The 17,474-nt window shown below is 47.1% G+C and overlaps 1 protein-coding gene across 1 annotated transcript in view; it reads right to left on the bottom strand.

Moving 5' to 3' along the window:
• The window catches only part of WDR41 (WD repeat domain 41), a 624,116-nt gene extending 619,129 nt beyond the window's left edge, over positions 1-4,987 (bottom strand). The window contains exon 1 of the mRNA XM_086960751.1: positions 4,830-4,987. Within this exon, the coding sequence (XP_086816877.1) occupies positions 4,830-4,877 (48 nt within the window). The 5' untranslated portion in view covers positions 4,878-4,987. The remainder of the gene's footprint in view (positions 1-4,829) is intronic.
• Between the last annotated feature and the right edge of the window lie 12,487 nt (positions 4,988-17,474).

Raw genomic sequence — 17,474 nt, 5'->3', positions numbered from 1 at the left:
TGGAGTTGAGCGGTGGTGTGGAGTTGAGCGGTGGTGTGGAGTTGAGCGGTGGTGAGGAGTTGAGCGGTGGTGTGGAGCCATAAAAGCACTTCTTCTATAGCAATAGGCGCAGGCTAACTATTATTGTGCGTGACGTGTTACCACGAAGGTAACAAATTTGAAATGTGGCTCAGCGTCAGGGCTGGATTAGTATATCATTGCGTCATATTGGGTATACAAATAAGCAGTACGGCATTTATTTTCATGGTTTTATAATGCACTAGTAACGGCAAATGAACTGTGTGCACATTACACACGTGTTTTTTAATATGGTGTGATAACGGCAAATGAACTGCGTGCACATTACGCACATGTGTTTTTTAATATGGTGTGATACGGCAAATGAACTGCGTGCACATTACGCACATGTGTTTTTTAATACCACACGCATGCTGTGCTAGCAATTTAGCACAACATGCTCCTAACATATAGAGCAAAAGGGTTAAAGGCAACTTTATATACAAATGTTACTGAAGCGCTAGTAAAGGGAAATAAATCACCAATATGGCGCTAGCTGGACGCGCCACATTGACTGTCTCGATGTATTTAAAAAGAGCGAAAGCTGAAGGGTGAGGCAACTTTATAGACAAAATGCTATTAACAATGCAAACTATAGGGCTCACCACAGAAAAGCTACATATAAAATGCTAAGAAACGGATAACTAGTAGGTTATTGCAGCATAATGGGCATACAAATAAGCATTACAGCATTAATTTTATGGTTGATAAGGTGGGAAGGCCCTGATTACAACTAAAGGTTTAAAAATCGCCTCGTTCCTAAGCGAAAGGGGGTGCCAAAATAGCAAAATACAATTTATCTGAGTTTCTGAAAACACTTCTACAAGATTTATAAACACCATGGGGCTTATTTACAAGCCCCTGGCGGTACTTCTGCGTCACATTTAACATGGGAAAAGTGGCGCAAGGGGCTTGTAAATCTGCCCCCATGTTCTGTTTAGCGCACCTTAGATTTGTGATGTTTATGCAGTAAGATTATTCTCTGACAGCCTCTCTGCTGCCTCTTGAGGCAGGTATGTACTAATTCAAATACCAAAAAGTAAAATGAATTAATTGACCTTATATGCAGGAGTGAGCCCAGAAGTTGCATGTGTCTAACAGATTGCCTAACTTATGCCTGAGATACCGATAGGGGAAGTTTGACTGACTGATTATTTGGTTTTTTTCTAATATAATGTATGATGCGTTCTCCTCAAAAAGGGTTCCACCGTTCCCCTTTCAAACGCAGTAGCAGGTCGAAGAGTCATTTTTTAAAGAACATGAGCAAAGCGTAGCCCACAAGCAGAGATCCCCGAAACTGGCTACCAAGCATGTAGTGCGTGTAAACTCTGTTTTAGTGGGTAGGGAGAACTGAAAGTGCAGCTTTCTATTGCCTACGGATCCATGACAGAAAATACAAGCCAGGATGCTGTTCACAAGTGGAGCGTGTTCTTCTGATAGTGGTGTCAGAAAAACCACTAAAGGGCCTCTGTGCCTGGATCTGAGGAAGTGTAGTTTAAAATAGTGCAGAAAGCTATTTCTGTGCCCGAGGACTCCTGCTGATAATGCTCCATCACCAGCAGGGGGTGCCTTTTCACCTGCAGTTACGTGCCTTGATCTTGGTTTGAATGGTTTTATATGTTTGCTCTTTCAAGTGCTTGCTTGCAAGGCTAACGCCCTTTTAAATAACCACACATGCAGTATTAATCGCTGGCTGATGCAAAGATCAGCAGACAGTCTGAAGGAAGAAAACAGGTTCCGATTGCGGCAGGGCCTACTTGGGATTTCATCATTCTAAAACAGATGAAATCTGGAGCAGTCTTTTTCTACACTAGACGTTCTTAAAGCTTTTGAAAAGTAGGTGACACTGGCTGACTTTAGGGTTTCCATGTTCAGCAGACTGACTGCTCAAGCGAACTTGAGAGGGCGCATTCATTATTGGGAGGATGCTCATGCGGCAGAAAGTGCACAGTCGGTGTGAGGAGGGTGCAAACTCTTCCTGAAGAGTGTACTCACTCTGGGACGATGCACGTGCTCTGTGGAGACGGCGTATACATATGTTTGCTAGAGCCAGCCAGCTGTCTCGGAAGGTTGGCAGTGTGCGCAGTCTGGGCCGAGGGCACACGGTTGGCGCCGGTTGGTTATGGGCTGTGGTGAAGATGAATGGATGTTGAAATACTGAACGTCCCTCCCCCGGTCTACTAGGCGTTTTCCCCCTCCGCTTGGACCACAGAGCACGCAAGTTCAGATTAGTGCAGCTTATGTTATGTGGCTACATGAAAGTCGGGAGCAGTCGGACCCCACTGAAAAAGTATAGGTGGTGAGACCCGTACTAGGGGTTGGCAAATGCGTTTGCGCCCTCTTTAAGCATCATGTGCAACGTGCTTCAATGGTCCCGCATTTTGTTATTAATTGTAATATTCATAGAAACAATAATAAAAAAACAAATAAAAAATAATGGCATTATCAATAATTGCAGCAAAAATAAGTAAGTGTGTTGAAAGAAAATATAGTTGTCCAATGGCATGGCAACACTAACATCAAATCGCTAGATAAATACAGACGGTGACATCTTAACCTTGAGGACACTGATTTAATGCAATGTATTCTTTTTTTGTTAACTCTTTGTTGGCATCAGATTTCAACCAATAATTATCGTCCAACCCTGATACAATTCACCTTACACCATGGGGCAATTTATACCGAATCCGCAACGTATATTTAACTTGTTCAGAAAGCGAAAACATAATGATAGTAATGTTATTATAAAGCGCTTTGCCAGAGGGGTTCAAAGAGCTGTACATGGCAATGGGGGTAGAGTGAGCTCCAACTTCAAATGAAAATCCGCGTGCGCCTTTCTTACCGATTAGAAGCATTTCAGGAACCCGATTAGTGGGTGAAATCCATTCTCGCCCCTCACTCGGCAAAGTAAGGAGAAACTCTCAGATCCAATTAATGAAAAGGAGCATGCAGCAAGTTCCTCTTTTCATAATAGCGCAGAGAAGCACTGTCAGCGCTTAGAGGCAGACAAGTTGCTACTCTACCCAGAGCACGCTCAGGCTTCTCATAGCTGCAGCTTATTTACATACGATTATTGTCAGTGCTGTTAAAGGCAGGTCATCTACTGTAAATACCACTGGGAGAAAGATAATAACGTGCTGCACTGAGCCCAATGAGAAGGCAAACAATGTCACGGAAATAGAGCGACAGACGTGATGTAGGCAGAGAGTCCAGGCAGGCCCTACCACAGATCACTGGCACGTTATAGCTGATTAAGCAACATGTATATCTGTCTCCCCTGAGCCACCGCAAGAAAGTGCTGTTTGACGGGACCACCGTAAAGCCCGACAGGCCAGTTAAAAGTACCGAATGTGGCCAGGGTAAAACCACAGCCTGGGTTTTAAATGGCTGAGCTAGGTTGTGAGCAATTAGACGAAAAGGGAGATTGGAGAAAGAAAATAAAGCGGGGGGAGGAGAAATGAGAGACCCGGCCGTGAAAGTGAAAGTACGGGTGAAGCTTCAGAAGCCTGTGGGAGGGAGGCTGATTGCTTTGATGTGGACACGAGGAGGAGCGGGGGGAGAGAAATGCACGGCCGTGAAAGTGGCTCTCGAGGCAGGCTGGTTAGGAAGCAAATGGAAAAGGAGGGAGGCTGAGGCTTTGATGTGGGGAGTCACAAGTGAAGTGAATATTTAGGGGAGGAGAACTGGCAGGCTGATGGGCAGAAGGCTCAGGCAAGCTCGTGCACGAGGCGGCGTGCACTTCCCAAAATCCTCTGAACTAAGAAATGGTTTGACTGCATTAGGGCTCGTTTCCTATTACTGCGTAATAGAAAAGGACGAGCCCTAAAAATGACAGCAGACCTGTTGTGGCTTTCTTAGCCTATCACAACCAAGCTGTATAACTGCACTTTAAGACAGCTTATGGAGTTATGGCAACAGCTGCAGATATGTCTGAATACTAAGCATGTTTAGGCATATTACCTGAGTGAAAATGCAGTTGCTGAACAGATATTTATGGTTTTGTTTGTGTGTGTTTGTGAGTGTGTGAGTGAGAATTATAAAATAGCACAGGGAGTTAATGTGCCTGCTGCAGAGTACTGATTGTAACATGATTGGTAATACACTGGCTTCCCTTGTCAGTCAGCTTTATCTACCAACTGAACTGCATCATTTCTAAAGTTAATAGACCCGCAACTCCACTTATCTTGCAGACAAGCTCATCATCTTTGGTGGATCCCGGCACACCCGCAGCCAGGACACCACCAGACTACAAAATAAGAGTGAAAAAGAAAGAAAAAAATGAGAGAAACAGCAGGCCTTTTCCATCTACGCACCCAGGATCTAGAACAACATTTCAATATCCATCAGGACCGCCCCAACGCAGCCCCAATGTAGTAATGAGTTGAAGACTCTCCTCTTTAAAGAACACATCACAATACGTTTACCATCCTGGTAACTTTGGCCAAGTACATCAGTCCGCTTGCTGTTAGCTATAGAAATGCCATTTACATTCCTGTTAAAAAGGCTCGGCGAGTTACAAACACTCTGCAAACTGCTGGATTTAACATGCAAGACACAAGTTTGAATACTCGCAGGATGTAGCTCAATCTTTCGGGAGAATGGTTTCTGCACAGTAAAAAGTGCCAAGCAATCTTCAGGTGAAAGCTCTGCAACATCTCACTAGGAGAGTCTGATTTCTACCAGGAAGAGCAACCTTTCGTTTGCCATGGCAGTGAAGCGTCACTTCATACAGGGCCGTACACGCAAGCGGGACCGCAGGTCTCTGTTTTTACCTCTGCGTGCCCCTGCGCCTCGCGGGCTCCCAGCAGCCAGCGGAGCATCTCTGTGCGGGTCAGGTCCTTCTCCTCACTGACAGTCGCGGGACACAGCTAGATTTCCAGACTGCAGAATCATAACAAACCGGCTCTAAGCTCCGCCCTCAGGGTACGGCGTCTCAGCTAGGACAAAATAAAAGCAAAGTACAACCCTAGACAGGCAGCATGCACGCTTTGCACATCATGGCAAACGAAAATTCAATACAGTGGCACGTGCTGGAACACTAATGAGTGACGTGCGTATAACGTTCAGGGTTATTCTTAAACATCACATGTGACATGGTGCTGTATGTAATTTCTCACTGTTCAGTCACATGCATGTCTCGTGGTGCCCAAGGTTTTTTTTTTTGGTGCGCTGAAAAAAAAACACAGGAGTGCGAAACTTTCTCAGGAAAAAACATCGGTCGTTTGTTTACATTTTGATAAGTTAGAGAACGCCCAATAGACTTTTAATATTTTAATAATAGGGTTTATGTGAAAAAAAAAATGTTTTACTTGGAAACTATGGGGCTTATTTACAAGGCACTTGCGCCACTTTTGCGTCGTTTTTAACATGGGAAAAGTGACGCAAAAGAGGCTCAAGTGGCTTGTAAATCTGCCCCTATAAGTTTGTTGCTTTTTAAGTGATTTCTTCTTGTTACGTTTCAAACTTTCTGCTTCAAAGACGGAAAATACTGGATTTCGCAGATTTTAAATTTTGTTTGTGGTCTCACTACCAGCAGCCAGCAGCGCTTAATACAGTATACTACAAAGGCAATCCTTGCTCAAAATGAGATAGCTTGCTATGATTATCAATTTTAGAGGCCTTGTTCTTATAGGTTCCTTTCCTCCCTTTTTGTGTTTGACCCTTTCGAGATTGGTTAAATACATTATTCATCCTGCTCCGAATGCAGCATTGAATCTAAGAAAATAGCCAGGTTTAAGCTACACTAGTGTGCCGCATTTCAGTGAGACAAAGTGGTCACTAGAAAAACTGCACAGTAATGTGGAAGATATAACATCGATCTTGACAGGCATTGAAGCTGACTATAAACAAGCATTGGCAATGCCAATCAACCGCGCTTATTATTATTATATTTCTTATATAACGCCAGAATCGACCTCCGAAGGGGTATCTCCGCGCTTGCCTTGGGAACCCGTCCTGGTTTTTCCCTGTGAGATAGCCCCTACAGGGCATCCCCAAGGTGAAAGCCAGGCATCCCGCCGCGGGGGGCCGTTGTGGAGATTAAGCAAGCTTAATGCCCAGAGTTGAAGAGTGTGAACCCATGAGTAGGTCAGGCACCGAAGCGAGAATTATCGAGTCTATGGACATTTGAGCTCAAGACCCTGCCGCGTCGGGAATTGAACCCTGGTCCCGGGTCTGACCTCTGCTTCAGGGTCTGCCTGCTCTAACCAGTGAGCCACACTTGAATGCTCAGCGAAGCCAGTTGTCATTGCCAATGCGTGGTTTTACCAGCTTTTACATAAAATCCCAACTAGGCTGGTAAAATACTAGCCATGTGGAAACCTCAACTGGGAGTCAAAACTCTACATGTCTTACCTGTAAGAGTACCACATTCCTTTATGTCAGCAACAATGTCCTCTTATGAGTTTGGTTTAGCAGCCTAATGCATTCTAGGAGTTTGTGGAGAGTAGTACAGGAATAATCCACACAGCAGGCAACTGAGAGGTTGTAACAAAGTTTTAATGGTGCAAAGTTGGAGCCCACCGATCCTCGACTTGATCCAGACACCAGGCTCCAATTGCCCGAGAGATCTGGAATCTGAACGCCAAGCAAGACTCATGATAAGTAACGAGCTTGAGGCATAGTAATATAATCAATACAACGTGAATAAAGAATAAGCAACACACAAGGAAACAGTAGGAGGAATTAATGAAAAACATGAAAGGTACAAGATGCAACACATTTTTCCTACTTACAGGAACTAAACAACCTATGATAAGACTGTAATTGAAGGCTTCTCCAACGACTAGCTCATGAGCTACTAGTAGCTCTTCAGCTACCTGTAAGTAGCTCTCCTGTGTGCAGCTCAGTGAACTAAATTAGAAGCTTTTGCTTATTTGAATTAATATATGTATACCAAACAGTGGTGGCTCCTCCACTAAGGCAGAGGAGCGTCGCCCCACTGCTTCAGCTGCAAGCTGAATACAAAAAAGAAAATGATAATAACGTTTGTTATTATCATTTTGTTTTTTGTATTCAGCTTGCAGCAAGGTGGGCGGGGTTGGGTTCCCCGCAACACAGAGAGAGGATGTGGGGGCAGCACCTAACGTGCACATTGCCGGGCAAAGCGTAATGCACATTCTACATGTTCTCCACAAAGGCTGTATTACAGCCTGCGTGGAGAAAATGCACAGCCTGCCAGCCCCTGGCTGAGTTCCAAACCATGGGGCTCAGACCAATGCCAATGCTGCTAAGGAAGCCTTGTGATTGGTCAGGGGATTCTGGGAGGCTGTGTGCTTCCTGCCAAGAGGAGGGCGGAGAAAGAAGAGGCGGTGGTCGGCTGTAAAATGGTAAGTGCCATTACAGCCGCCCACCCCTTATCCCACCTCACCCGCCGCCCTACCACCCCTGGTCAGTAGCAGCCACTTCTGATACCAAATTTGAAAAACGTGTTTGAAACTAAAATGCGTGCATTTTCAGAATACATAGGCTGATACTTGGAGAAAACAGTTGAATTTATAAAGTGTATTTAAAACTGATATTTCAGAGTTCAAAATCAAACATTGTTGGGGAGACTATTACTAATGCTATTACCTTGGTGCCTGGGCTTTGCTGCTATGGCCTTTATGTATTACACAAGAGACATTCCACATTCACATAATATTTCTTTTTATTACTGCTGGCATCTGTGCCTGAAATATGGAGGTTATCACTGCTAGTAATCTTGCACATGGTGGCCTCTAATGCAATCATGTCTGATGTGGCTCCTACGATATCTCTAATAATATTAGTAGCTCAGGAGCATTTTCACTGAACGCAATTAGCTCTTATTACAGAAAAGTCTGTAGACCCCTGCATGTAATCCTGTAAGATTTGTGACTGTTTAGAAGTTCATCCATTCCTAGTGCTCACTTCAGACTGATTGTTGATAGCATCTGCACAATTGTTAAAAGATATTTACAATTAAAAATCAGTACACCATCACACATATCAATTGACCCTCAAAAAATTGTGTCAAGTCACTCACCATGCACTTCCTAAATGTCAGACGTGAGTACATCACAGTCACTGGGATGATAACCAGCCTCCCTGTCAATCTTGTTTCTGTGGCTGATAGGTTGCTTCCCACCAATTGAGCAGGGGCAGCTCCTCCTTTATTGTAATTTTATTTTTCATTAATCCCAACCGAGATTAGGGAGGGGGCGTAACCTCAAAAGCATTACCAATGACATGCTACCCCCCAGATTGCCCAGTCGGGTGATTTCCTCAGAGGAGGACGTAGGTAATGCAGTAGAGAGGATGGATAGTGCCATCAAAACAGCTATTGATGACCTGGCCACAGCCTCACTGTGTTACTCCGCGAGGAAAAGCCCATCGGCACCGTGGTTCTCAGAATCACTAAGACTCCTTAGGCAGGGAGTACGAAGACAGGAACGCCTCTGGAGGACAAGTTGGAATTTGCGAGATAGGGATAGTCACAAAACCCTCCTAAGGAAGTACAAGATGGAGGTGATAAGGACTAAACACGAGTATTTTACCTCTCTTACCACCTCACTCTCCTCGCCGAAAGAGCTGTTTAAGATCGTAGACACGCTCACATCACTGAAGGTGCCGGATCCTGTTGTTAGCTCACAGCAGCTCTGCAATGATGTTGCACAATTCTTTCAATCTAAAATTGTGGATATATATTCGGCTCTAGAATCTCAGAGGTCAGCACTATCTACCTCTCTGTGCTTTCCTGTCCCCTCGCTAACATCATCCGAGGAGGTGTCGTCAGGGTGTTTGTCCAGCTTTCCACCCCTCTCCCTCCAGGAACTTGAAGTTCTCCTGCTCAAGACTAGGTCGGGGTCTCCCCTAGACCCTTGCCCCTTGAAACTTCTTAAACAATGCAAGGAGACTCTCCTGCCTCTGTTATTAGAGATCATGAACAGGGCAATGAGGGATGGGACATTTCCCCTACAATGGAAAAGAGCGGTGGTTAAACCATTGTTAAAAAAGCCCACATTTGACCCAGGGGTTCTTAAAAACTTCCGCCACATTTCGCTGCTCCCAGCCCTGGCAAAGATGCTGGAAACCCATCTCAACCAGCATCTTGCAGCCTTTCTGGAAACTTCTGGCCTTTTAGATCACTCGCAGCATGGATTTCGGAGAGAGCATAGTACGGAGTCGGCCCTTACCATTGTGCTCGACAACATCCGCACTAGAGTGGATAAGGGCCAGACTACCCTCCTCATCCTGCTAGATCTCACGGCTGCGTTTGATACCCTGTCTCCCTCAGTGTTAACATCTCGACTGGGGGAGATAGGGGTTGAGGGGCCCGCACTTAGTTTGCTGGCCTCTTTCCTCGGCCAGAGGGAACAGAGAGTCAAGCTGGGGGAGTTCCTATCTCCATCCCTTCCTGTGCATTGTGGGGTCCCTCAGGGGTCGGCATTAAGTCCGACCCTTTTTAACATCTATGTGACCCCACTTGCCAGGCTTATTAGATCTTACGGGATGGAGGTAGTCTCCTATGCCGACGACACGCAGATATTGATGTCTCTCGCCCAACCTGTCATCTCGGCTGCCTCCAATTTTAGACACTGCATGGAGGCAGTGGCTCAATGGATGATCTGCAATTCATTGAAGCTCAATGGCGAGAAGACAGAAATTCTGGTGTTCGGAGGTAAGGAGGACATTTGGTCGGCGAAATGGTGGCCTTCATCCCTGGGTGTGTGCCCGACACCCACTGCCCTGGCCAGGAACTTAGGAGTCATGATTGACCCTACTCTGGGGTTGGGTCAGCAAGTAAACAGGACTATCTCCACATGCTGGGGCATAATAAATATATTGTGGAAGATAAAACATTACCTGTCCCCTCAAGCCAGAAAGCAAATTGTAATAGCATTAATAGGCTCAAGTCTTGACTACTGTAATGCCTTATATCTAGGCATTAACAAGAGTCTGATAATGCGACTTCAAATGGTGCAGAATGCCGCCGCGAAGTTTGTACTGGATCTTCCTAGGCGGGCCTCTGCCGCGGCTGACAGAAACTCATTGCATTGGCTTCCGATTGAGGCCAGGATCTCTTTTAAGTCCCTTTGTCTTATCTATGGGGCTTTGGCCACAAACAGATCTAGAGGCCTGAGGGATCTGTTGATTCCTTATACCCCTTCCAGATCTTTGCTCTCTGCTAATAAATTCTTGCTATCAATCCCCGTGTTCGTAGAGCTAAGTGGGGTGGCAGAGCCTTTTCAACTTTGGCTCCAAGGTTGTGGAACACTCTGCCGACTGAGATTAAATCCCTTCCTTCAAAGCAAGCCTTTAGGAAGGCTCTTAAGACGTGGCTATTTGCCAAAGCCTATCCTTGAATGAATGAAACAGTTCTTATATTGCGCAAACTTAGCCCAATGGGCATCAAGGCGCCTAAATCAAATGTAGAAGCTAAGACGCCCCCTCTGCAGCATTCTCTCATTGGTAAGCGCTCTTAAAGAAGCAAGTTTTAAGAGCCTTTTTAAATGACTCTATTGAAGGAAGAGTTTTTATTTCAATTGGGATGGAATTCCAAATCTGAGGGGCAACCACGGAGAAAGCTCTGGCTCCCCATCTAGCAAGTTTGAAACGGGGCACAACAAGTTGACAGAGTCCCGCAGAGCGAAGGCCTCTTGTAGGGACATAACGCGTGAGAAGAGAGCCCATAGCACTTGAGGGACCTTTTGTCAATGCTCTGTAAGCCAGACACAGAATTTTAAAAGAGATTCTGTGCTGGACAGGAAGCCAATGAAGGTCTTTCCTGGCCGCAGTGGCGGAAGAGGTTTTTGGGAGGGCCAGGACAAAGCGCGCTGCAGCATTCTGCACAATCTGCAGTCGGTGTATAAGGCTTTTGTTGGCTTCCATATACAGAGAGTTGCAATAATCTAACCTTGAGCCCACCAGGGCGACTGCAACCTGTTTACGCGCCTGGGGGGAAAGATACCCGCGGATTCTGTTAAGTATCCTGATCACACCCCAGCAGGTGGCCACGGTCCTGTTGACTTGTAGGGACAGAGAAAGCGAGGTGTCAAATATTACACCAAGATTTCTGGCAGATTGGGAGGGAGTGGGGCAGATGCCAAGAGAAAGTGGCCACCACTCACTCGACCAAACATCTTGGTCCTTCCCAAAGATCAGCACCTCCGTCTTTTCGCCGTTCAGTTTGAGGGAATTTATAGTCATCCAGTCTGCCACATACTGCATGCATACCCTGAAACTGGCGGCGGATGTCCTGACAGAGGAGTGAGCCAGTGACACCATAATCTGGGTGTCATCCGCGTAGGACACCACCTCCATCCCCTGCGATCTAACTAGTCTTGCCAGGGGAGCCACATAGATGTTAAACAGGGTGGGACTTAAGGCCGACCCTTGTGGCACCCCACACTGCAGTGACTTAGCAGGGGAGAGGTGGTTCTCAAGCATCACTCTCTGCTCCCTTTCCAACAAAAAGGAATTGAGGAGTGTTGGAATTAGGTAGCCTGGCCTAGGGCAAGACTAACATTTAGAGGCACAGTGTAAAGGTTGCAGACCACCCAAAAGTAACTTCACGCAATAGCACTCAAAAAGAAAAACACTACACCAAAATTATATGAAAATACGTACTGCTTTATGTAAAAATAATATTCTCTCTGTTGTCGAATTTAAGTATCTCACATGTAATTAGCTCAAAAACATTTCAGATCACTTTTAGAATCAGCAGTTACACTTTTGAAAATTAATAGCAGTTTAACACGTTGCCTTTAAAGCAGTTGCTATATCCCTGGACTCCTATTACACTTGTACATTAGGATAAACTGTACCTTAGAATCAATCAGGTTATTTATCCCTTCTGCTAGAACCTTGGGAGGAAAAACCCCAGCAACACCTAAATACAAGCAGATTTCCTTATGAGATGAAAGCACAAATCTTATTAGTCAGGGAATTTGTTACAGATTCTATCAAGGTGTTAGCTTAAATCATCAGTGGTACATTCTTAGCATTTCTAGCGCTTAATTAAGCATAGTTTCTAAAGATGACCTATACTCTATAACTGGTCTCAGCAATAGCAACAACACTCTTAAATTACTATGCAGATTGATAATTAATTCCAATAGCGCATTTCAGTTGAATGTGCACCACAACCAAGTCTGGTAGAAAACCCTTCTAAGTCCATAGGACAGTTAATGATGCAAGGTGCTTCTGTTTTGCCTTCCAAACACTCTACTCCATCAGAGGGGGCCAACTGTCATTAATGAACAAGAGCCAGGGGTTGACTGGGACTCTTATTTCTTTACACCCCTCAGCTAACCAGGCTCCTCGTTATAAATAGTGTTTCCACAGTTAAGCCCCTCGTTTTCCAGGCTCTTCCCCCCTCCCTCTTCTTTACAGGCTCATCCAGCAGGGAAAGGAACCCAGACGAAAAGGAGGCCTAACCAGCTCTCCCTCGCCTCCCCTCACTCCTCACCGCTTACTTGGGAAGAGCAGGCAACAGTCGAGTCCTCCGCTCACCCTCTGGACTCGAGGGCTCTTTACCGCTGCTACTCGGCCCCCTCGCTCCCTCTCAGAGGAGCAGAGACCTCTTCTGCGCACAGAAAACGGAGCGCAGACACGGTGATGCAGCCTCGCCACAGGGCTGCTCCTCACCGTCCAGGATCTGTCCCTCGGCGCCCCACTCGATCTCTGCCACTCGCCGAGACCGCCTCCGGACAGCTCTCCTCAGCGTCGCGTCGGCGCTTCCACACGCCCCCGGGCTCTCCTGCGCATGCGCGGGGGAGAAGCGACACTGCACTGGGCCTGCTCGGTCCTAGGCCCCTCCTGAGGGAGTATTACAGCCGACTGGGCATGCGCGAGTGCACCTCAGCAAAGCGTCTCGCCCAGGCTCTTCTTGGTGAACCGGGACTCCACTCGGTAACGCGACTGGAGCGCGGAAGGTGCCCCCGGGGTCCCGCTTTCGAAGGGAAGCCCTGACAAGCTTCCCAGGCTCAGTGGATCCCGGGATTGAGCGCTTTACCAGAACGCTTGATGCCTTCCACCAAGGACTCCAGGGACCAGTTGTCTGTAGATCCAGCTAGGGCTCCTCAGGACACCAGCCTTCCCCAGCACCCAGGAAGGTAGGGACAGCGCTAGCTTGATTCTGTACCCAGTTCTCCTCACAAAGTCCTCTTAGCACTTGACTTGAAGAAGGGGTTGGGATTTTACTAAGGAAGGATATCCTTCCTGAGTCTCTTTCTGCTGGGCAGAGGACTGCGCACCGCAGCACTGCAGTCTCCTTCTCCTCAAACCTCCCCTGTACAGTTTGGACAAGGGGCAAGCTAGGCGCCCAGGGTCTCCAGTAATCCTACACAGCGGGGTCAGGACAAATAACTCAAAAGGGGAATTTTGAGGTGACAACCCAAGGCAGCTTCCCTATCTAGGAGGTCAACCCTATGTCTAGCCTCTCCCACCCTTGGCTACAGCCTGTCCTCCAGCTGACTTCCACAGGTAGACAAAATGGCTGCCCCGCATTCCGCCTTATATAGGCTGCCCTTCAGTGGTCCAGAATGGACCAGAAGGTTCTGGAATGCCCTATGTTAGGCTATGGCCAAGTTCTGTTGGTGACAGTTGGGGCAGTTGGTGGCCACCATTTTAGGTGGTGCCAACTTTCCTGTCAGAACAGGCCTCTGGACCTGAGGTAAAAAACTATGAGGGGGAGAGGGAACACCTATCCCCCTGGCCAACACCTATAAAAAGTCAGTAGACACAAAAATTAATAAGGGTATGAGGGGCAAAAAGGGGACAAAATAAATAAAAATTAGGAGGGACTTCGCCAAAAAGTCAGACAGGTCTAACAAGGAGGCTCAAGGCCGGTCCCATAACACCAGCTTCCCTCAGCCGAGATGTAAGAATGGCGGGGGACAGGGTGTCGAACGCGGCCGTGAGGTCTAACAGAACCAAAACCGTAGTTTGGCCAGCGTCCACTTTGCGTCGGATGTTATCGACCACACAAGTGAGAGCGGACTCAGTGCTGTGGTGTTTTCTGAAACCATGTTGCGTGTTATCAAGGTATTCAGATGAATCAAGAAAGGAGGACAAATGAAGATTCAGATGCGCCTCGAGCATCTTAACGGGAGCGGGAAGAAGGGAGATCGGCCTAAAGTTTTTCAAAAGGGCCGGATCGAGGGACGGCTTCTTAAGAAGAGGTTTCACAATCGCCTTCTTCCATACAGGAGGAAAAGAACCCTGGGTAATAGCCTTATTCATAACCTCAAGCATAGGAGGAAGAAGGCTATTTCTACACTCTTTCAGTTTTTTCAGAGGTGGAGGGTCCTGGGGGGAAGCAGATTTGGTCCTGTCAAGTAACAGGTTCAAACCTTCCAGGGATAAAGATGGAAATTCCATGAGTAGGCGGGAAGGATCTTTACCTAAAGAATCGAGACTGGATATGACAGGCGGGATGCTTTGATCCAGAGCATGGCACTGGGCTTCCAAGGAGACATGTATGTCAAGAATTTTATTATGAAAGAAGTCAGAAATATTATTGCAAAGCTCTTGCGAACTAACTACGGGGTCTGGAAGTTGCAGGGAGCATAAGGTGTCGGCGATTTTAAAGAGCTCCCTAGAAGAGGAGAGAGAGCTGGTGAGATTGGAGAAGTACTCCTGATTCTCTGTTACCACTCTCCGTATGTATTCCCGCAGTGCAGACTTGTGAGCCTCTCGATCATTAGAGTCCCAAGATTTCCTCCAGATTCTCTCACTGCTCCTACATCCCTGTCTCAGGAGTCTCAGCTGATCGGAAAACCAAGGTGCCGTAGGCTTTCGGCGAGCTACATAATGCAGAGATGAGGGGGCAAGTTGTTCCACTGCATTAGAAATGGAGTCCGTCAGATCTTGAGCTGCCTCGGCTGCGTCTTTTGAAGATAAAGATTCGGGGGTGGAAACTAGAGGGACAAGAGCCTCATCAGAGATATTCCTAAGGTTTCTCCTAAGGGTGAATGGCGAGGTTACCAAGTTAGTAGAGCATGAGGCAGGAACGGAGAATTCTAATGGCACGGCACAGTGATCTGTCCAGACCAACGGTAACGGGGGGCCAGTAGAAAGCCTGGTGTCATTAGAAAATACCCCGTCAAGTATATGCCCAGCCTTGTGGGTAGGACTGTTCACAAGCTGGGCAAAGTCACATGCTCCTAGCGACTCGACCAATGATATTGTGTCCTTAGAATTGACCTCATCCAGATGAAAATTAAAATCACCCAAAATGGTGAAGGCTGCTTTTCCGAAGTAGGGTTCCAGGATAGTTAGTAATTCTGAAGAAAAACTGGCCCTAGGACCGGGGGGCCTATATACCAAAATCCCAGTAAAGGAGACCGATGGAGAAAGAGTAATACAGAAGTATAGCGATTCAAAGCGATCTGGAGGCATCGATAATGATTTAATCACACAGGGAAAGGAAGATTTAAGAAGAATGGCGATGCCTCCTCCTCTACGCAAGGGTCTATCCTGTCTGTAGAGGGAGTAGCCATCAGGAATGGCCATAATCAGATCGTGTCCTGAGGTATCTGAGGCCCAGGTCTCCGTAATGAACATCCAATCCGGCTGTCGGTCATCCACGAAATCGTGGAAGGCGACGTTATGCCTAATAAGCGAACAAGCGTTAATTAAGAAGCCAGATCTTTGGGGCGCATCAGGCTGTTTAGGCGGGAGATGTGATCTTACTACGCCAGTACAGGAGAATACAAAGGGGGCCATACAAGCCCAACATCTATAAGAGTGTAAGATCCCTTCAGGAGAATAACGATGAAGACAAGGCTGGGATGCAGGTCTTAGTGCGAGGATTTCTGACCTGGAGTATAGCCCAGTTATCTCATCAGGAGGGAAAGGAGTATCAGCTGGGTCCAGCCCGGCCTGCAGCCCATCCTCAGCGCGGACGGGCGCAGACGGGCTGGACTCTGGCGTGACTCCGGCGAGCAACCGGCGTGTCCGCAAACGCATCCGCGGAGAAGCCTGTCCCTTTTTGTAGGCAGCTAGAGCGCGTCAGGGCGGACCCACACCCAATATGGCCACTGTCGCACCCTCGCCTCCCCGGGACCAACTCTCAGCGTCAACACTCAGCTGAGAGTGGCCCAGGCGGTAGAGGGAGGTAGGAGGAGTCGAATCCTAGGTCTAACGCTTTTTAAAATCAAGCGCAAAGTAATTACAAAAGTCACTAATACAACAATTCTAAAATGCTTTTTTCCCTCAAGCGTAGGTCTGCTAGCAATGCAGGTAAAAGACAGGGCGAGAGAACCTCCGGCTTCCGCCTCAGAGGGTGAAAAGAAATTTCAGCGCGCGAGCAACAAGCCCCCTTTTGTAGGCAGCTAGAGCGCGTCAGGGCGGACCCACACCCAATATGGCCACTGTCGCACCCTCGCCTCCCCGGGACCAACTCTCAGCGTCAACACTCAGCTGAGAGTGGCCCAGGCGGTAGAGGGAGGTAGGAGGAGTCGAATCCTAGTTCTAACGCTTTTTAAAATCAAGCTCAAAGTAATTACAAAAGTCACTAATACAACAATTCTAAAATGCTTTTTTCCCTCAAGCGTAGGTCTGCTAGCAATGCAGGTAAAAGACAGGGCGAGAGAACCTCCGGCTTCCGCCTCAGAGGGTGAAAAGAAAAATGCTCTGGATCTGCCTTTTATGATTTTCTTTGGTTAGGCGCCTTGATGCCTTCGGGCTTAGTTGCGCGGTATAAATTTCATTTCATTCATCCATTCATTCGAGTGGCACACTACAGGAGGAGTGCGGGGCACTAGTAAGTGCACATGTCAGTTTGGCCTGCCATCTCAGGCCGGCCAAACAGACTTGCACACTCATGTTTCTCCAACCCAGCTGTGTTGCAACAGCCGGGTTGGAGAAAAGCCCCAGGCTCCCTGGGCCTAAGCAAGAGTCAAAGCAGCCCCCCAGAACAATTATTGCGCTGCTCTCATGCTGGTTTTACCAGCATGAGAGCAGCGCTATGATTGCTTGCTGGGAGCCTGTGCAGCAAGACCAGCGTCGGAATAGGAGCACTGATGCGGCAGGCGCCGGAGCCGGTACGTTCAAAGAAACAATATTTTCCCCTCACCTCCTTCCCCTGTGTTGCCCACACCAACCCAAAATTGGAGCAGCCACCATTGCAGTTGGGTGACCATTGACAAATAAATGACCATTCATGCTAAGATCACTCGGCTGAATACTAATAATACTCTTCTGGCTATCCGTAATCACTTCAAAATTATAGAGAGGTCACCACCTACTATCTTCCAAGTTGTACACAATTGCTTTTCACGAGGAAGAACCCATCAAACCTAAAATAGGTTTTACATATTATCACATTCATCCTCTTTAGAATAACCCAAGAAATGGGCCCGTACACCACGTTCTTTGGTATTCAACCTCTTATTGTGATATACTTTAATTTTGGTCAACTGGTCCAGAACCCTTTTCTCAAGATTTTCCAA

This window comes from Lissotriton vulgaris, chromosome 3_1, assembly GCF_964263255.1.
Source record: "Lissotriton vulgaris chromosome 3_1, aLisVul1.2, whole genome shotgun sequence".
In the NCBI taxonomy this organism is placed as follows: domain Eukaryota; kingdom Metazoa; phylum Chordata; class Amphibia; order Caudata; family Salamandridae; genus Lissotriton; species Lissotriton vulgaris.
The sequence above is the reverse complement of the archived record's forward strand: the minus strand, read 5'-3'. Positions and strand labels throughout refer to the sequence as shown.